This window comes from Microcaecilia unicolor, chromosome 6, assembly GCF_901765095.1.
Source record: "Microcaecilia unicolor chromosome 6, aMicUni1.1, whole genome shotgun sequence".
In the NCBI taxonomy this organism is placed as follows: Eukaryota; Metazoa; Chordata; class Amphibia; order Gymnophiona; family Siphonopidae; genus Microcaecilia; species Microcaecilia unicolor.
The window spans coordinates 299,071,845-299,092,298 of record NC_044036.1 but is presented as its reverse complement, the minus strand read 5'-3'; the positions used below and the strand labels follow the sequence as shown (position 1 = coordinate 299,092,298).

General features: G+C 48.2%; 1 protein-coding gene across 1 annotated transcript in view; it reads right to left on the bottom strand.

Moving 5' to 3' along the window:
- The window catches only part of ELAC2 (elaC ribonuclease Z 2), a 146,847-nt gene that overhangs the window by 119,657 nt on the left and 6,736 nt on the right, over nucleotides 1–20,454 (bottom strand). Inside the window, exon 2 of the mRNA XM_030208002.1 lies at nucleotides 10,026–10,076. Coding sequence (XP_030063862.1) covers nucleotides 10,026–10,076 — 51 coding nt within the window. The remainder of the gene's footprint in view (nucleotides 1–10,025; nucleotides 10,077–20,454) is intronic.

The window sequence follows — 20,454 nt, the reverse complement described above, 5'->3', positions numbered from 1 at the left end:
TAGGGATGAAGATCAGGACTACCTTTAGATTATATAGTTACTTTACTGTTACATACTCCCTGAGTTGTACTTATAAAACCACTCTCCCCCCCCATATGGTGGTCTGAGGAAGAGTAAATACAAATGTTTCTTCTTACATAGATGTATTTTTTTTTCGTTTATATAATTTCTCTGTATTTCCTTACAAATGATTGTTTGTTTGTAAAATTGAAATCATATAAATAAATAAATTTAAAAAAAAAGAAAAAAAAAAAAAAGAAAAACACATGACACAACAGATATGAAGGCAAAACTGGAAAGTTACCTCAAGAAGTCAGACTCAGCATGCAGCAATACTAGAAAAATTGAAACTTACATGCAAAATATCACAGATGCACATTTCCAAAAGCTGACATATTCCAGTTAATAAATTCTGAATAAAATACTTTTTACCTTTGTTGTCTGATCATTTAGTTTTTCTATTCGCTTTGGTCCCAGTTTCTTCTTTCCATTTGATATTTTTTTCTCTCACCATGTCCACCATCCTCCTGTGTCCTTATGCGTCCTGTCTACCATCTGTAGCCCTGTCCCTATCCTTTCTCCAGTTTCAGCATCTGCCCTCAAAGTGTTCCAATCCAGCCCTTAAATTCAGCAATTTGCCCTCCATCCATATCCAGCATTTCTCCCCTCCATCCATATGCATGTACTTCGTCTTTCCTTCCCTCCATCCATGTCCAGATTTCTCCACTCTTCCCTCCCCTCCATCCATCCATGTCCGGCACCTTCCCTCTTTCTCTCCTACCCTTCCATCCAGTGTCATCCCTCTTTCTCTCCATCCTTCTACACATTACCCTCTCCCAATCCTTCCGTCTATTGTCTCCCTCTCCTTCCATACATTGTCTCTCTCTCTCTATCTCCTTCCTTCTAAACAGTTCTCTCTCTTGACCCTTTTCCATTCAGCATGTCCTCTCTATCCCCATCCTTCCAGTGCCTTTCCTCTTTCCCTCCCTACCCTTACGTCCAGTGTCTTCCCTCTTTCTGTCCCCTCCTTCCAGCTTTTCCCTCTCCCTCCTTTCATTCAGCATTTCTCTGACAGCTAGGGTCTCCCCAAGTTTCTCCCCAGCAGCTTCTCTCTCCTGCCCATGTCCTCTTTCTCCCCCCATCTTTCCACTAACCTCTCTCTCTCTCGGTACCCCTCTTCCATCCAGCATCTTCTCTCTGGCTCTCCCCTGCTCTCTTCCATGTCCCCTTTTCCTCTCCCCATCTCTCTCTGGCTCTCCCCTGCTCTCTTCAATGTCCCCTCTTTCTCTCCCCATCTCTCTCTGGCTCTCCCCTTCACTTTTCCACTTTCTCTCGCTCTCCTCCAGCGTCCTTATGCATCTCTCCTCTCCCTCATGCATCCCACCTTTCTCTTCCCTCCCCTTCTTGCTTCCATCACTCTTACTCCTTTCTCCATCCCCCCCCTTTTCCCCATTCCCTGCCATTGCTTTCCTTCCTCCCTCTTCCCCTTAGATGTGGCATCTCACATCCTCCTCTCTCCACCCCCCTTTCCCTTTGGTCAGTCTGTCTGTCTAGCATCGCTTCCCCCCCCCCCCCCCCGGACTAGTGCAGTACCGTATCGCTCTCCCCCTCCGCTCCTGTCACGTCGTCTTTTAACTTCAAGGCTTCCTTCCCGTAGCAGCAACATCAGCAATGATGTAAGCGCAGTTGCTTTCAGCCTGCCCCGGAAGCACTCTCTGTACAGCTTCCCGCGTAGGAGGGACGCTGTCCAGAGAAGGCTTCCGGGGCAGGCTGAAAGCAGCGGCGCTTACGTCATTGCTAATGCCACAGGAAGGAAGCCTCGTTGAAAGACGCCGTGACAGAAGCAGAGGGGGAGAGCGGCACCACACTAGTCGGGGAGACGGGGGGTAAAGATCGGGACCGGCGCGCACCAGTTGGGGGGGGGGGAGGGAGTCAGGAGGGAGATGTTCACGAGCTGCACCCGCCCCGCCCTTGCTGCACTTCTGGCTGGGGAGGCTTGGCCTCCCCAAGCCTCTTATACCGGGCGCCTATGCCGTGGTGGCTGGAGCTAGTATGAAATAGTCTGGCTAGTATCAGTGTGCAAAATGAGAGGAGAGCTAGCCTTTAGTACAGTAGTGAGCAATAACTGTTCCACTAATGCAATGAACTGCTTGGCAAAGCAAGCAGTAAGAGAATTAAATAAAATATACCCCACTGGAAACCGAGCCGAGTCCACAGATTCTAATATAATGGATAAACCAGCCTTGAACATGTGACCTTCAGACTGAAAGCCAGTCACAGTCACTTTCCAGAATAAAACTATTTTAAATGTAAAGCTTGCACCTGGAGAAAATGCACAGAGGGTGGAGGAATGTACTAACCTCAGAAATTAACTAAAAATGTAACATTTCTCCAAGAAACATGAAGTCAACAGCGCTATGCCCGACTAAGCTGAACACCATCTGTACTGCCATGCTCTGAGAAAAGGAAAGAGTGAAAAACCTAGAGGAAGACCTTCCTTAATTCTGATCCCCTTCCTTTTATGTTACAAACACACCTAAACTATCTTGAGGAGGGTACCAAGCATAGGTAAATCAATACAGAAACATTCTTAGTGCACACAAAACCATAAACCACCTCGATGAGGTACCAAACAAAGGTAAATCCAGACAGAAATAGTCTTAGTACTCAAATGGAAGAAGGTGCATAGTCATTGTTCTTAATAATACTCTCACAGTATAATCATTACCTGCCCAACTCCCCCTTCATTATCTCCTCAGACCCTTGCTGAATTCTTTCACAAGGAGGTTCAAAAGATAAACCTTGCTTTCTCTACCTCACCACCTCTCCCTCCACTAGTCCGTTCCCCTCTCTCTCCTTCCCCTCATTCCCTTTCCTCCTTTCCTGAAGTTACTATTGAGGAAACTACACTTCACCTGTTCCTCTGATCCCATTCCCACCCACCTTCTTAATGCCATCTCTCCTACTCTTATTCCTTTTATCTGTCACATTCTCAACCTCTCACTTTCCACTGCGACTGTCCCTGCTGCCTTTAAACATGCTGTGGTCACACCTCTCCTTAAGAAGCCTTCACTCGACCCTACTTGTCCCTCTAATTACCGACCCATCTCCCTCCTTCCTTTTCTCTCCAAATTACTTGAGCGTGCTGTTCACGCCGCTGCCTTGATTTTCTCTCCTCACATGCTATTCTTGACCAACTACAATCTGGTTTTTGCCCTCTCCACTCAACCGAAACTGCGCTTACTAAAGTCTCCAATGACCTATTACTGGCTAAATCCAGAGGTCAATATTCCATCCTCATTCTTCTTGATCTTTCCGCTGCTTTTGACACTGTCGATCACAGCATACTTCTCGATACCCTGTCCTCACTTGGATTCCAGGGCTCTGTCCTTTCCTGGTTCTCTTCCTACCTCTCCCTCCGCACCTTTAGTGTTCACTCTGGTGGATCCTCTTCTACTTCTATCCCTCTGCCTGTCGGCGTACCTCAGGGTTCTGTTCTTAGTCCCCTCCTCTTTTCTATCTACACTTCTTCCCTTGGTTCATTAATCTCATCCCATGGCTTTTCCTACCATCTCTATGCTGATGACTCCCAAATCTACCTTTCTACCCCTGCTATCTCACCTTGCATCCAAACCAAAGTTTCAGCGTGCTTGTCTGACATTGCTGTCTGGATGTCTCAACGCCACCTGAAATTAAATATGACCAAAACCGAGCTTCTCATTTTCCCCCCCAAACCCACCTCCCCGCTCCCCCCGTTTTCTATTTCTGTTGATGGCTCTCTTTCTCCCTGTTTCCTCAGCTCGAAACCTTGGGGTCATCTTTGACTCTTCTCTCTCCTTCTCTGCTCATATCTAGCAGATTGCCAAGACCTGTCGTTTCTTTCTTTACAACATCCGTAAAATCCGCCCCTTTCTGTCCGTGCACTCTACCAAAACCCTCATCCACACCCTTGTCACCTCTCGTTTAGACTACTGCAATCTGCTTCTTGCTGGCCTCCCACTTAGTCACCTCTCCCCTCTCCAGTCGGTTCAAAACTCTGCTGCCCGTCTCATCTTCCGCCAGGGTCGCTTTACTCATACTACCCCTCTCCTCAAGACCCTTCACTGGCTCCCTATCCGTTTTCGCATCCTGTGGAGTGAAGTGGAACAGATGGTGCCTGCGGGCACGCACATCAAAGAAAACTCCACCGCACCCAACAGAATGGGCTGGGAGAACGCTTTGCTCCCTGGTTTCAGGATGCCCAGCAGCATACAGTGCTGCAGCGGTTGGCAGGCCTGAGCGGGAACAATAGGAACAAACGCCCAATGCTACTCCTCAGTTCCCACACCAGAAGCCGTACTGACGAGACCCCAACAGTGCCACCATCATAAAAATACTCACCCGCCTTCGGGAATCTGCTACAGGAGGAAAGTTTGATCCCCTCACACCACAGCCAGGACTATAAACTGGCATGAGCCCTCTGCGCTAATGTGAGCAGGATGTGAGATGCTTTTATAAGAGACAGGAGAGGGAGACAGAGCAAATCTCAGTCAAGGTACCTCAAGGCAGACTAGGAGGGGACCGATGGGGGCAGGAAGGGAGGGACCTGGCGCCACCAGGTGTACACCTAGACCCTAAGCCTGGGCCTTCTCAACCCCAAAAGCTCTACCGGACCTGGGAGACCTGGCCAGGAGCTAAGCAATCCAGAGCTGCACGGTTATGACCATCCACCTGCTAGACAGAGAGAATACCAAGATTAAAGCACATGCACATGACCACATATAGTAAACCTCTGAAGTTATCTTTATCTCCACCTGCTAGCAGAAGAGACATAACCCACAAGCCTCTGGATTGATCTGTGGGACACTATGGAAACACACTTTACCATTTACCCAACTAAAGAGAGCTGTTCTTTGTGGGACATGACAGCAGTTTCTCAGGTTTCTACTTTTCTTTCGTCACCTCTGCCAACAGTTGTTGCATTTGGTGAAATATGGTCTTAAGTTCTACCAGTGGTACAATTATATTCCAGGAGATCCTTCACAATGTACAAGGGAGCATACGATTTCAATTCTTATCTGGAATGGCTCCTTTGATATATAAAGCTTTCCAAGGCCTTAATGGGTTGAATTAATTTCCGAGTGCGTTTTAGATTGATTGTATTGCTCCACTAAAATATATAGCGTTTTATACCACTATAAGTGGGGTCACTTATAAGATGCTTATTTTATCACACCATATAGTCACACCATATAGCAGGATCTCTTAACCCAGTCTTCAGGGAACCCCAAGCCAGGCTGATTATCAAGATATACACAACGAATATGCACGAGATGTACCTTGAAAACCAGCCTGGCTTGAGGTTCCCTGAGATCTAGGTTGAGAGATCCTCCCATATAGTGTCCAGGCTTGCCTTTATAGTTCAACATCTTGGCTTTGACTGTCTATGACAGTACTTCATTTATGTCCATAAATGTCAATGATTTAAAATAACCCTAGACAAATCTATGGCTTTATTTAGACCATCATAGTCCTGAAATCCTTTATTGCAAGGAATTAATTTGCAATATACATTCTGTGGATTACTGCAGAGCATGTATTACTCTGGAGCAGCGTTCCCTTGCTATAGGGAAGAAAAAAGGGGTTGCTATACTAGATGCTCGCTCTCTTATACAATAAAGTCAGGCCACTGAAGGTAGATGGATAAAGCTACACCTCTTTTTGCACAATAGTGATGTCACCTTAATTAATGTAAGCACTCCAAACAGATTTCCCTTATTTTTTCAAATCCCTGGCAGATTTTTACAGTGGTGCCCAATCTGCCATAATGAGAGACAACTAACATTCTGTTGGATCTGGTCTTATTCCTGATTTCCAAGTATAGGTTCACTCGAAGGACAGCCATGCTAACTGGGCTCCTTTCAATTTGGTCTTGTGGATGTGTAGCGATGACAGTACTCCACAGAACTAGACTTCCCTTTGACTCCATCCCTCAAACTCATTTGTGTATTCATTTTTTTCTTAATTTCTAAAGACTCTAGTTCTGAATGTACTGATTACCACCACATTTCCTACTAGAATATCTAACCATGCTGCAACAACTATGTCCTTCAGTTTGCAGACCCAGTCATTCACAAGGCCAGATTCCGAGATTCAATGTGGGTTTACTTCAGGAAAATAAGATTAAAGATTCTTTGTATTAATACTCCCAGCACAATGGTGAGATAAGCTGAAAGCTATATTTTGAGGAACAAGCATTAGTTTTTCCATTGCCAGAGACAGCAGGAACTGACCTGGATGCCGAGATCTGAAGGATAGAAAAGGATTTTATAACTGGGAAGCAAGGGCCATTTTGGTAAGATTACAGAAGTTTAAATTTCAATATAAAACTTATTGTTGAGTAAAAAAGCATGCATTTTGACTATGTAGAGTACATGGTGTTATGATAAAAATAATGAAATATGGTAGAGCTTTAGCACAACATTTAAAAAGGGAAATATGACAGAGGGTTCAATCACATAACTCCCGATGGTCGAAGGGTGTTAGCCAATGAAATTTTAGAACAGTTTCAAGACTTAAGATTTATTGGGATTTATTTACTGCCTTTATGAAGAGATTCACCCAAGGCAGTATACAGTAAGTACAGTTAAACTTATTTGTTAACAGCATAACAATAGTAAAATCAGAGTCAGTTAGGATAAATAAATGGGTGCCTAAACTAAAGGCAAGTTCTTTGTACAGTTCATCAAGATATAAGGAACTGGTCTAAGTTAGTTAGTGTGTGTAGTAAGCTAGTCCAGATGCAAAATGGGTGGTATAAGATTTATATACCACTGAGTCCCCTCCAAAGTCAGAAGCTATTACAGTGCAATCCACTTAAGTGCAAGGGTCTGGGAGCAAAGAAATACATGCAGTTAACTGGAGAGTACACTTAACCGTTGTGACCCAAAGAAGCTTGACATCTGATAAACATATGTGCAGTACTGTTTGTTATATGTACAGTATACAGTCTCCGTTAACTGACGTTATACAGTCTCCATTAACTGACGTTAGGCTTACTTGAAGTAGTCAGTCATAGTCCTCTGTACACTATTGTGTCTGAGTTCCATAGACTACATCAGCCAGACGGTAAAAACTGTCATAGCACTGACATCCAGTGGCCTCCAGATAGGCCCGCACGGTGTTGAGAATCTCCAGCGCTCTTGCAAAAGTGTCAGGAGGTTGTTGAATTTTGTCAGCATGTGCCTCACTGCTCATTTCATCATCAGCCATTACCTGCGTGTAGGCGCATATCTCGACATCAGTGCTGTCGTCAGCTGTTTGTAGATCGTAATCAACGTAGTGATGAAACTCCTCTTCAGTAACACCGGCTGGGATGTCAATAGCCTGTTCATCTGACGCATTTGCAACAGCTGCATCTGTTTCGTCCCTCTCCACATCCTTAACAAAGCTTGCCTGTGTAACATGATTCCAGGCTTCTTTCTGCATATGTAGGGGAATCCAACAGTGATAAATTACGAGCCAGTTCAACAGCACGTTTATCCCTGCCAGTCTGGTCATCCATAACGCTTATCAGACGGCGTAGCACAAGAGCCTGATAATGTTGTTTGAAATTAGCCTCATATGACACAGGAAGTCGTTTAACATTCTTGAAGCAACGGGGCTGTTTGCTCTTTCCAATGACAAGGGGTTCCAACTTCTCACTCCCATCCATATTGCAGCAAAGGAGGAGTCAGTCGGTCCTTCACCGTTTTACTTCCTGTAGTTTCAAACACGAATGCAAGTGTTCCATCAGGAATCGCTCGCCAGTAGAGACCGTTTTCGTCAGCATTGAAAATGTTCAAGATGGTAGGAAGAACCGAAACAACCCAATTTTCAGCGTCTTGTTTTTCACCATGCTGTTTCTTGAATTTTATGTTGTTCCTCTCCTTCCATCTTTCCAATCATCCAACAGTGGCTTTGAATTCAGTTAGTCCAAGACTTTCAGCTAGCTGATTAGCTTTCTCCATAAGCAGTGGACCACTGACCGGAAACTGTCTGCTCCCGACTTGAGAAAACCACCAAAGAAAAGCATCTTCTACATCCTCAGCTTTTCCTGCCTGTTTACATTTCCTGTGTGGTTTTGTACAGTTTTGCCAGTCTTCCAGAAGCTGATCTTTCTGCTTCAAGATACGTGAAATTTGACTGGGATTGGCACCATATTCTTTAGCAATAGATGCTTGACTGTTTTCTAATTTTTAAAGAACTTCTATTCGTTCAGCCAGTGTTAGTCTTACAGTTGCACGATGACAACGACGACTCCATCGTACACTCTAACAACTTTCTTTCGCTTATTCTGCCTGTGGCAGTTAACCAATGAGATTTCAAATTTATCGCCCCTTTGTCACGTACCAATCGGCTTCCATATTCCGTGCGTGCGCTTTTGCGGAGTCTTTCCCGCAGGAGGACTGGCCTAGTGGTTATGGTGGTGGACTTTGGTCCTGAGGAACTGAGTTCAATTCCCACTTCAGGCACAGGCAGCTCCTTGTGACTCTGGGCAAGTCACTTAACCCTCCATTGCCCCAGGTACAAATAAGTACCTGTATACAATATGTAAGCCGCATTGAGCCTGCCATGAGTGGGAAAGCGCGGGGTACAAATGTAACAACAACAAAAAATGCATATAAGCGAATCTTGCACTTATCAGTGGTGCGCTAAACCGAAGTTTGTCCCCATAGAAATTGATGACGCCAAAAACGGGATCGAAGTACGGCATGCAGTTAAACAGAGCATGCGCTTATCCGACGTGCACTTAAATTGAGTGCACTGTACTCAGTTCCTTGGTTCTTTGACCAATTCTATCTCCAAGTTAAAAAATCAGGAGGCAATAAAATCTATGCTGCTACATAAAACACTCCTGGACCAGACGGTCTACCCTTAAAATTTAATCTAGTTTTTTTTTTTCATTAGAGTTAATCCCCATGCCAGGCAAATCTGCTCAAGAATCTGTCTAATATTACACCTTTCTCAATAGTTCAAGGCAACTTACATTCAGGTACAGTAGGTATTTTCCTGTCCCCACATGGCAAGTCACAACCTCAGGTTAAGTGACTTGCCCAAGATCTCAAGCAGCAGTGGTGTAATTTGAAACAATATTTCCTGGTTCTCAACCCCCTGCTCTAACCATTAGACTACTCCTTGAATTCTGTGACTGTATGCATCCTGTTTATATATGGAGAATGAAGCATAGCTTCTGACTGCCTCCACAAACAACAAGAGGAGGCATTCAGAAGACAGGCTTCTGAAAACGCAGTTTCTACAGCATCACTCTGACATGCATGAGGAAACATGAGAAACTATAAGCTAGAACCATTACCACTGAGGTGCATGCCAAAGCCCATTTTATACCTATGGGCTTCTTAGCATCTGGCATGCACTAATTCCATTAGCGTGCACTAAGCTTTAGTAAAAGGGCCCCTAAATTTAAAATATTTCAGTGGCAGCAACCATTATAGACCTCTTTTATTGCAATGTAAAAACAATGAAGTACACATGCTTCATATGTTTTCTTCCCCTTTCAAAGGTTTAAAAGTACTCACTGCCCTACTGAGAGGGGTAGCAATATTTACTCAAGATTTATGCAGGAACGTCTTCATAACCTGGGCAAGTCCTTTGAAAAACTGCTTTACTACTATATTCAAAGGTAAAAAGCAGCCACCAAGAACAGGCACTCTTTCCATACAGGACAAGGAATGCTGGCACTGTCAGTTGTTACTAAAGTGTGGCAGAAATAGGTGAAAAGGTTAGTTTCAAAAAAAAAAAAAAAAAAGGAACAGATGGCTGTGACCAACTTCTCTCATTTCTTGTGCTCTGCTCTTTTCCACTAAACTTCAGTAACAGCAGGGAGCACCAAAACCAAGCCACAGAAAAAAAAAAAAACTGCAGCTGAGGCTTACCGGGTGCTCTTTGAGAAAGCAATTTCAATAAGTAAAGGTGATCAGTGGTTACTGACTGCCTACATAACATCAAATGTTTCAAAAAAAGACAAGAAAAAAAATATATCTTACTTGTGTTCTTGCATTAGCCTCTGAGTTCCTTCGCCACAATTGAAGAGATACCTTTAAATTAGAGGTGCAAAGTTAAATTTGCTGATCCAGGGTTGTCGTCTCTATTACAAAACATTATTTTAACACATTTGCACAAGCCATCTACAACTATTATCAAACAAATATACATGAAAAAAAATGGCAGATATAACATCAGCCGCTGAGTGAGCCATGGGGTTAAGTTGTGCACTAAGCTTCAGAAGCAGTTCTAGCTTCTGCACCACTGAAATCAAGATATTGAAACGTAGGCCTTGATTTGGTCCTTTCAAACTGCCTCTTCTATACTCTCCTAGTATGATACACAAGCACAAGGACTGAACATAATTCTATGAAGCATGCTTTGCACTGTTTCCCTATAATACACCAAACGTCTCCTCTGCCCCCAAATGCTGTCACATCCCTATGCTTGTGAAGCTAACCCTTGATTCGTGTGAATGTTTTTCTTTTTTGCAAATTTCTCTGTGAAAACTAGCAACTAAGGTAAAATTACATCTTACCCGATAAATTTCTTTTCATTTAGTTGCAGCACATGAATCCAGGAACTGGTGGGCTGTATCCGCCTACCATCAGATGGAGATAGTGATAGTCAAACTGAAGGCATGGTATGAGACTGCCATCCCCTCCATCAATTAGTATATATTCTATCCAAAACAGTAGGGGAAACGAACATGTAACCTTCCTCACAACAAAAAATGCACCCTTGTCTGTTCTCACTTTTTTCCTACTTTATCATCATATCTGAAAAGGAGTCCATGGCACCAAGAAAAGAAGGGCACCAGGGAATCAGCTTAATAGGAGCAACCACAGGGTGGGATCCTGGATTCATCTGCTGCAACTAGAGGAAAGAAAATAATCAGGTAAGAAGGTAAAATTATGTATAATCATACCTGATAATTTTCTTTCCATTAATCATAGCTGATCAATCCATAGACTGGTGGGTTGTGTCCATCTACCAGCAGGTGGAGATAGAGAGCAAACTTTTGCCTCCCTATATGTGGTCATGTGCTGCCGGAAACTCCTCAGTATGTCGATATCAAAGCTCCATCCGCAGGACTCAGCACTTAGAGAATTACACCCACGAAGGGACACTCTGCCCAGCTCACCACCGCCGAAACGGGGGAGGGGAATTAACCCAGCTCATCCCCACACAAGTGGGGGAGGGGAATCCGTCCAGCTCATCCCCGCGGAGCGGGGGAGGGACACCACACCCGCCGATGCGGGGGGATCTGGCTTATCCTGCAACCGCAACCGCGGGAGGAGCTGACTGACCCTAACACCGCCGAAGCGGGAAGGGTACAAAGCTGCCCTACAGCCGCACGAAGCGGGAGGGAGTGCCGGCAGAATTTATGTCTCAATCCAGCCCCGTAAAACGGAGGGGAGAGGAATGCAGCAGCTCACTGTAACACAAACTCGTCTCAACTCTTGAAGAATCCAAGTGAAAAAACTTGAACACGAAGTCTTTCTGAAGAAACTGAAGACTAAACTTGAACCTGAAATGCAACCAGAATAAAAACAGTACAGATATCTGGGAGGGGCTATGGATTGATCAGCTATGATTAATGGAAAGAAAATTATCAGGTATGATTATACATAATTTTACCTTCCATATCATCAAGCTGATCAATCCATAGACTGGTGGGATGTACCGAAGCAGTACTCACCCAGGGCGGGACATTGAAATCCCTGACCTCAACACTGAAGCTCCAAACCGGGCCTCCGCCCGTGGAGCCACAGTCAAACGGTAATGCTTGGAGAATGTATGAGCCGAAGCCCAAGTTGCCGCCTTGCATATCTCTTCCAAGGAGACGGACCCGGCCTCTGCCATCGAGGTCGCCTGAGCTCTCGTGGAGTGAGCCTTCAGCTGGATAGGCGGCACCTTCCCTGCGGCCACATAAGCCGCTGCAATGGCTTCCTTGACCCATCTTGCCACTGTAGGCTTAGCAGCCTGCAGACCCTTACGAGGACCTGTAAACAGGACAAACAGATGATCCGATTTCCGGAAATCATTGGTCACTTCCAAGTATCTGATGATGACTCGTCTCACATCCAGATATTTAAGAGCAGAGTACTCCTCTGGGTAGTCCTCCCTCCGAAAGGAAGGGAGACAGAGCTGCTGATTCACATGGAAGCGAGAAACAATCTTGGGCAGGAAGGAAGGCACTGTGCGAATAGTCACTCCTGCTCAGTGAACTGCAGAAAAGGCTCTCGACATGAGAGCGCCTGGAGCTCGGAAACTCTTCTGGCTGAAGTGATAGCCACCAAAAAGACTGCTTTCAACGTCAGGTCTTTCAGAGATGCCCTCGACAAGGGTTCAAAAGGCGGCTTCTGCAAGGCTCTTAACACCAGGTTGAGATTCCACGCAGGCACCACTGAGTGCAGAGGAGGGCGCAGGTGATTAACTCCCTTGAGAAAGCGCACCACATCTGGCTGCGAAGCCAGGGAAGCACCCTTCAGGCGGCCCCTGAAGCAAGCCAGAGCCGCTACCTGGACTTTAAGGGAACTGAGCGACAGGCCTTTCTCCAGACCTTCTTGCAGGAACGCCAACACTGAAGAAATTGGAGCAGTGAAGGGAGAAAGTGAGCCTGCTTCACACCACGCTGCAAAGATACGCCAAACCCTGGCGTAAGCAGTAGAAGTAGAGCGCTTCCTCGCTCTTAGCATAGTGGCAATGACCTTGTCTGAGAAGCCCTTCTTCCTCAGACGCTGCCGCTCAATAGCCAGGCCGTAAGACCAAAGGGGGAGGGATCCTCCATCACCACGGGACCCTGATGTAACAGGCCCTGCTCCACTGAGAGCCGCAGAGGATCGTCGACTGAGAGCCTGATCAAGTCCGCATACCAGGGACGTCTGGGCCAATCCGGACCCACCAGGATTACCCTGCCGGGATGCTTTGCCACCCGGTCTAGCACCCTGCCCAACATGGGCCAGGGCGGGAACACACAGAGAAGCTCTTGTGTCGGCCACTGTTGGAGAAGAGCATCTACTCCCAGGGATCGAGGGTCCCGTCCTCTGCTGAAAAAGCGCGGCACTTGGCAATTGGCCGATGACGCCAACAGATCTAGGCTCGGCTGGCCCCAGTGCTTCGTGATGTCCAAGAACGCCTGAGCAGATAGTTGCCACTCTCCGGGCTCCAAGGTATGGCGACTGAGAAAGTCCGCCTTGACATTCATGACTCCGGCAATGTGGGCCGCTGAAAGCTGCTCCAGGTTCGCTTCCGCCCACTGGCATAGACTCATAGCCTCCTTGGCTAGAGGGGCGCTCTTGGTACCTCCCTGGCGGTTGATATAAGCCACAGCCGTGGCATTGTCCGACAGGACCCGTACAGGCTTCAACACCAGTACCGGGATGAACTCCAAAAACACCAACCGAATGGCTCTGAGTTCCAGGAGGTTGATAGACCACTTGCCTCTGCAGGAGACCAGAGCCCCTGCGCTGTCCTTCCCAAGCATTGGGCTCCCCAGCCCATCAAAGAGGCGTCTGTCGTGACGACAATCCACTCCGGGGTCACCAGAGGCATTCCTGCAGACAACTTGACTGTCTGCGTCCACCAGCTCAGCGCCTTGCGCACTGCTGGGTCCAAGGGAAGGCGCACAGCATAATCCTCCGACATCGGAGTCCAGCGCAACAGCAGAGATAGCTGTAGTGGTCTCATATGAGCCCTGGCTCAGGGCACTACTTCCATCGTGGCCGTCATAGAGCCCAACAGCTGCACGTAGTCCGAAGCCCGAATAGGAGAGGCTACTAGGAACTAGTCCACCTGAGCCTGAAGCTTGACAATCCGATTGTCTGGCAGGAACACTCTGCCCACTTGGGTGTCGAATCGAACTCCCAGATACTCCAGGGACTGAGTCGGGCGCAGCTGGCTCTTCTTCCAGTTGATGATCCATCCTAGGGAGCTCAAAAGAGCAACTACCCGGTCCATAGCTTGCCGCACTCTGCATAAGAGGGGGCTCGGATCAACCAGTCGTCCAGATAAGGATGGACTTGTACTTCTTCCTTTAGCAGGAAGGCCGCTATGACCCCCATTACTTTGGAAAAGGTCCGCGGAGCAGTAGCCAACCCGAAAGGGAGGGCTCTGAACTGGAAGTGTCGTCTCAGGACTGTAAAACGCAGAAAGCGTTGGAGAGGAGGCCAGATGGGAATATGCAGGTACGCTTCCTAGATGCCCAAGGAAGCCAAGAACTCTCCTGCCTTCACTGCCGCTATAACAGAGCGGAGAGTCTCCACTTTCAAGGCCCGATTGACCCCTTTGAGGTCGAGGATAGGCCGGACAGAATCTCCTTTCTTTGGTACCACAAAGTAAATGGAGTAACGTCCCTTGCCAATCTGATTTTTTGGCACCGGAACGACCGCACCCAGGCGGATCAGGTTGTCCAAGGTCTGCTGCACTGCCACAGCTTTGACCGGAGACTTGCAGGGAGAGAGTACAAACCCGTCTCTTAAGGGTCGGCAGAACTCTAGCTTGTAGCCGTCTCTGATGACTTCCAGCACCCAAGCTTGTGAAGTTACTGTGGTCCGCTCACCCAGAAACGAGGACAGCCGTCCTCCAATCTGCACTGGGGCGTGGACCAAGGTCCCGTCACTGGGTACGAGACCCTGGGGGAGGACCGGAGGGAGCACCTCCGGGACGGCGGTCTCTGCGAAATGAATGCTGCTTGGGGGAGAAAAACCTCTTGAAGGAAGAGGGGGCAGAGGAGCCCGACCTGCCCGGGCGGTACCGACGGGCTTCCTGAAACCGTCCTCTGGAGGTACCGGGACGAGTACTAGCCCAAGCCCTGACCTCTGGTAACTTCTGCCCTTAGACGTGCCGAGATCGGTCACGATTTTGTCCAGCTCGACCCCAAAGAGCAGCTTGCCTTTAAAAGGCAATCTAGCCAGGCGGGATTTAGAGGCGTGGTCAGCAGACCAATGTTTCAGCCAAAGCCACCGCCGCGCAGAGACTGTCTGAGCAATGCCTTTAGCTGAGGCTCTCAAGACATCATACAGCAAGTCTGCCAAATAGGCTAGGCCCGATTCCAGGGCCGGCCAATCAACCCTCAAGGAATGATCCGAGGGGGAAGCCCGCTGCACCATAGTCAGGCACGCCCTGGCCACATAGGAACCGCAAACCGAGGCCTGCAAACTTAAAGCAGTTGCCTCAAAGGACGACCTTAAGGCCGCCTCCAATCTTCTGTCTTGGGCGTCCTTTAGGGCCATGCCACCTTCCACCGGCAAAGCCGTTTTCTTAGTCACCGCAGTGATTAAAGAATCCACAGTAGGCCACAGATAGGCCTCACGTTCACTTTCAGGTAAAGGATAGAGGCGGGACATAGCCCTAGCCACCTTGAGGCTCGCTTTCGGGACATCCCATTGAGCCGAAATTAAGGTGTGCATGGCATCATGCACGTGGAAGGTTCTAGGCGGGCGCTTCGTCCCCAGCATAATGGCAGAGCCAACAGGGGCTGAGGGAGAGACGTCCTCCGGAGAGGAAATCTTCAAAATGCCCATGGCCTGCACTAACAGGTTGGGCAAATCCTCTGGGCTAAACGCGCTGCAGAGGGGTCATCCGCTCCATCCGAGCGGGGATCCGTCTCCTCCAAGGAATCCGCAAAGGACCGTTGGGAGACCTCAGACACGCTGCCCTCATCTACATCGGAGGAGACACAGTCCTCCAAGGCCTGGAAATCAACCCGAGGGCGTTTACCTCTGGGAACCTCAACCTCTTTATCAGAAGAGGGAGCAGGGGCAGCATTGTGCATGAGGAAAGCCTGATGCAGCAGCAAAACAAACTCGGGGGAGAAACCCCCCAGACTGTGCACTTCCGCAGCCTGGGCAACAGCCCTAGACGCACCCTCAACCGGCGCTCGCAAGAGCGGGGGAGAAACATGCTGCGCATCCAAAATGGCGTCCGGCGCGACACTCCGCGAAGGAGCCGCGCGGGAAGAGCGGCGCTTACTTTAGCCGCTTTGTGCCCTCGTCCAAATTAAGGGCGTTCATGGCATTAATGTCTCCAACCTCAAGGGCGGCCCCGAAGAAGCCGTCCGAGCCGCGTGGCCGGCCAAGATGGCGGAGGCGAGGAGCGGGGGATGGGCGTTTATGGCGGGAAAAACCGCCACGCCGGAGGAAGGACCGGGACATTCATCGGTCACGAAACTGTCACCCAACAAGGGCGAATCAGGCTGTAAGACCCCCGCATCCCCTCTAGAAGCGCTCAAGCGATCCGGGGAGCGACCCTTTGCGCCCTCGCCCTCCGACGCCATATGCCACGAGGAGAAGAATCGGGGAACCCCCTGCCCGCTATAAAAAGGTAAAAATTACCTGCTTGCCGCTCCGAGCTGTAACGAACTGGTGTCCCAGTGAGTAGCTGCAATGAACGTTTAAATAAACGTCGAAATAAACGCCTTTAAGGACGTTTAAAATTTTTTTTTTTTTTTTTTAAACGGAGCCAGCGGGAGGGGGGAGAAAAGGAGGGACCTGGCACCACCAGGTTTGCACTTGCTCAAAAGAGCCCTCAACCCCAGGCCTCAACAAAACCTAAGGATTAGGCTTGGAGGCCTAGCCAGAGCTGCTGCTGTGTGTGACCACCACCTGCTGAGATAGAGAACATACTGAGGAGTTTCCGGCAGCACATGACCACATATAGGGAGGCAAAAGTTTGCTCTCTATCTCCACCTGCTGGTAGATGGACACAACCCACCAGTCTATGGATTGATCAGCTTGATGATATGGAACTAATTTTACCAAAGCAGTTCTTAATTATGGAGGGAAGCCACCCCCGCCCCCAACACCACCCCAATGTCTATTCTATAATGTTTTGAGAAAGTATGTCGAGAAGCCCACATAGCCACTCGACAAATCTCATCCAATGCGAGAACCCCAGTCTCCGCCCACAAAGTAGCCTGCAACCTCGTGGAGTACACCCCAAAGAGTGTCTGGCACCGCCTGACCATCTAAAACATATGCTAACACAATGGCCTCCTGAAGCAAACAGGAAATAGTCTCCTTAGAAGCTGCATGTCCCCTGCGAGATCCAGAATGGAGAACAAAAATGATCAGAATGCCGAAGTCATTGGACACCTGCAAATAAAGCAAAACGCGATGCCCATCGAAAATCAAAGCTGCACAAAGGTATCCAGATAGTCCTGCCTAACAACAGGTAGGAAAAGAGACTGCTTAAGATGGAAAGAAGAAACAACCTTCGATAGAAAGGAAGAAACCGTACGGAAGGTAACGTCCACCTCCAAAAACTGAAGAAAAGGATAACACAAAGTTCAGAGACTCGATGAGCCAACACCATAGTCATCAAGAACACTGTTTTGAGAGCAAGAGCTTTCTCAGAAGCATGGCGAAAGGGCTCAAATGGAGGTGTCTGCATTGCCCAAACATAAAGATTTAAACGCCAGGCCGGGCAAGGGTGGTGAAAGGGTGGGGGGGGGGGGGGGGGAGACGCGAAGATGAAGAGCTTCTCCAAGAAAACCAACAACGTCTGGATGAGCCACTAGAAACGTTCCCGACACTCAAGAGTAAGCCAACTAAACCAATAGGGAATTATACGCCAACCCCTTCTGCAATCCTGCCTGGAGAAAGGTCAACATTTGCGCAATACACGCAGAAAACTGCGAACTCGCACACAAAGCACACGCATCAAAAGTCTGCCACACTCGAGCATAAGCCGTAGAAGTCTACTGCTTCCGAGCTTGCAACAAGATAGCTATCACTGCCTAAATTGTACAGCGCTGCATAACCCTAGTAGCGCTCTAGAAATGTTAAGTAGTAGTAGTAGTAGTAGTAGTAACTTAGACCTCTCAAGAACCAGCCCCAAGACCAAAGTGGGAGGGAGCCTCCATCTGAACCAGACTATGGCAGATTAGATCCAGTGAAAATCGGAAGGCAAGTCCCGAAGACGAATCAGATCAGCATACCAAGGTCGCCACGGCCAATCCGGAGCTACCATTATGATGGGACTGTAATGCCTTCCAATCCTGTGCAGCACCCGGCCTATCAAGGGCCACAGACAGAGCAGGAGCGCTTCCGGCTATTGCTGCAAGAGAGGATCCAACTTCCCAAGTTGACTTTTTCAACTGAAGAATCTTGGCACTTTGGAATTCTCTCGGGTGGCCATCAGATCAATCTCCGGTGTACCCCACGTCTGACAAATTAGTCGAAATGCCTTAGCACAGAGTTCACATTCTGCTGCATCCAGTCGATGCCGCATAGAACATGAGACTCTGCCCATTCCAACAGGTGATGCGCTTTGAAAGCCAGTGCTGCCTAGCCGTTTGATATAAGCCACAGTTGTTCTGTAAGACAACACTCATCGTTTTGCCATTAAGAGATCCTGAAACGCCAGGACTGCATTCACTACCACCATGAGTTCCAGGTGGTTGATGGGCCACAGCGTCTCCACCACTGTCCAATGCCCCCGAGTGTAACGGTGGAGACGATAGGCTTCTCAACCCAACAGACTCGCATCCATTACTACCACCACCTATTGTGGCGATGCCAGGGGCATTCTGCACCGCAAACTGGGGAGGCGAAGCCACCAAGACAAGCTGAGTCTCACTCGAGGCAACCACGGTAGGCAACGCTGTAAGGGCCGCATGTGCGCCCTCACCCATGGCACCACCTCCAACGTGGCTACCATCGAGCCCACCACTTGCACTTAATCCCAAGCCTGCGGACTGTGCAACTTGAGAATGTGAAGAACTTGCTAGCGCAACTCTGAGTTGCCTTTCCTCCAGCAAGAACACCAGTCCCTGCCTTGTGTCAAACTGAACTCCTAGGTAAACTAGGGACTGAGTAGGCACTCTAGTGAAATTGAGCACCCAGCCCAGAGACTGCAAAAGGGCGATAACTGTCTGTAGCCAACCGGCTCTCCTGTTCCGAGTTTACCCTAATCAGCCAGTCATTGAAATAAGGATGAACGTGAATGCTCTCTTTGCGGAGGAAGGTGGCAACCACCACCATCATGTCCTTGGAAAAGGTGCGGGGAGCGGTTGCCAACCCAAAGGGCAACACCGAAACTGAAAATGGCACCCCAGGATGGCAAACCTAAAACCACTGGTGCAGAGGCCAGATTGGAATATGCAAATATGCTTCCTTGAGGTCCAGAGACATTAAAAATTCCCCTGGCTGAACCGCTGCAATCACGGACCACATGGTTTCCATATGGAAGTGATGAACCGAGAAACTGATTGAGCTTCCCGAGATCCAAAATGGGGCGAAAGGCACCCCCTTTCCTAGGCACCACAAAATAAATGGAGTACAGACCCATGCGCTTCTCAACCGAAGGCACCTGAACCATAGCCCTGATCTGCAGAAGATCTCACAAGAGGACCTATCGCCATTCGTTTGGTAACCGTAGTGCACTGAGACTCCAAAAAAGAGTCAGCGACCGGAGAGCAAAATTTTACTTTGTTTCCATCCCGAACAACTTCCAGGATCCATTGATTCAACTTAACTTTGCCCCACTCCTGGTAATAGAGAGCCAGTTGGCCCCCTATCTTCTGTACTACAGAGTGGACCAGTGCCCCATCATTGTTAGGAGCGGGCTGGAGCTCCCTGATGGGAAGCAGTGCCAGAGGCTATTTTGTCATCCCGAAAACAAGGCTGCTGCTGAAATCTTGAGTGCAGAAAAGCTTCCGCAGACCAGCCAGGCCTGTATCATTGAACCTCCCAAAACAGAGATCGAGAAGAACCTGCAGCACAGCTTTAGGTTTATCCTCAGGGAGACCTTGAGATTTAGAATCTCCCAAATACTTAATTCTTCTCCAAACAGCAACTTACTCCAAAAGGGCAATCTACTACGCCGCTGCTTGGAAACCATATCCGCCGACCAACGACAGAGCCACAACAGACAAGAAGAAACCGCTAACGTCATCTGCTTGGCAGAAGTGCACACCAAATCATCTGCCAAATAAGACCGCTCTCCAAGTGGGACAAACCAGGGGTGAGAAACACCGCCTCCTGTTCCTGCTCCATAAACTGCTGGAGCCAACTAAGACTTAAGCTCTACCAGCATACGAACTGTAAATAGAGGCCTGAAAAGGAACTGCGGCCACCTTAAAGGACCGCTTCAAGGAAGCCGCAAGGCGCCTATCCTGCATATATCTTTTAGTGCCACACCACCCTCCATAGGGAGCGTAGTTTTCTTGGTGACTGCCGTCACCAAAGTATCAACCTTAGAGAAAGCAAACTGCTACATCTTATCTGTGCTCACTGGATAAAGTCATGTCATAGCCTTTGTGAACTTGAGGCCTACATCTGGGTCGAAATCAATTCCTGTATGGCCTCATGCACCGGGAACGACCTGTTCGGTCTTCAAGTGCTCGCCATCTTAGGATTAACCGCCGCTGTCTCCGCAGTAGCAGGATCAGAGATGTTCAGAGCCTCCAAAGTCTGAGAAATAGGG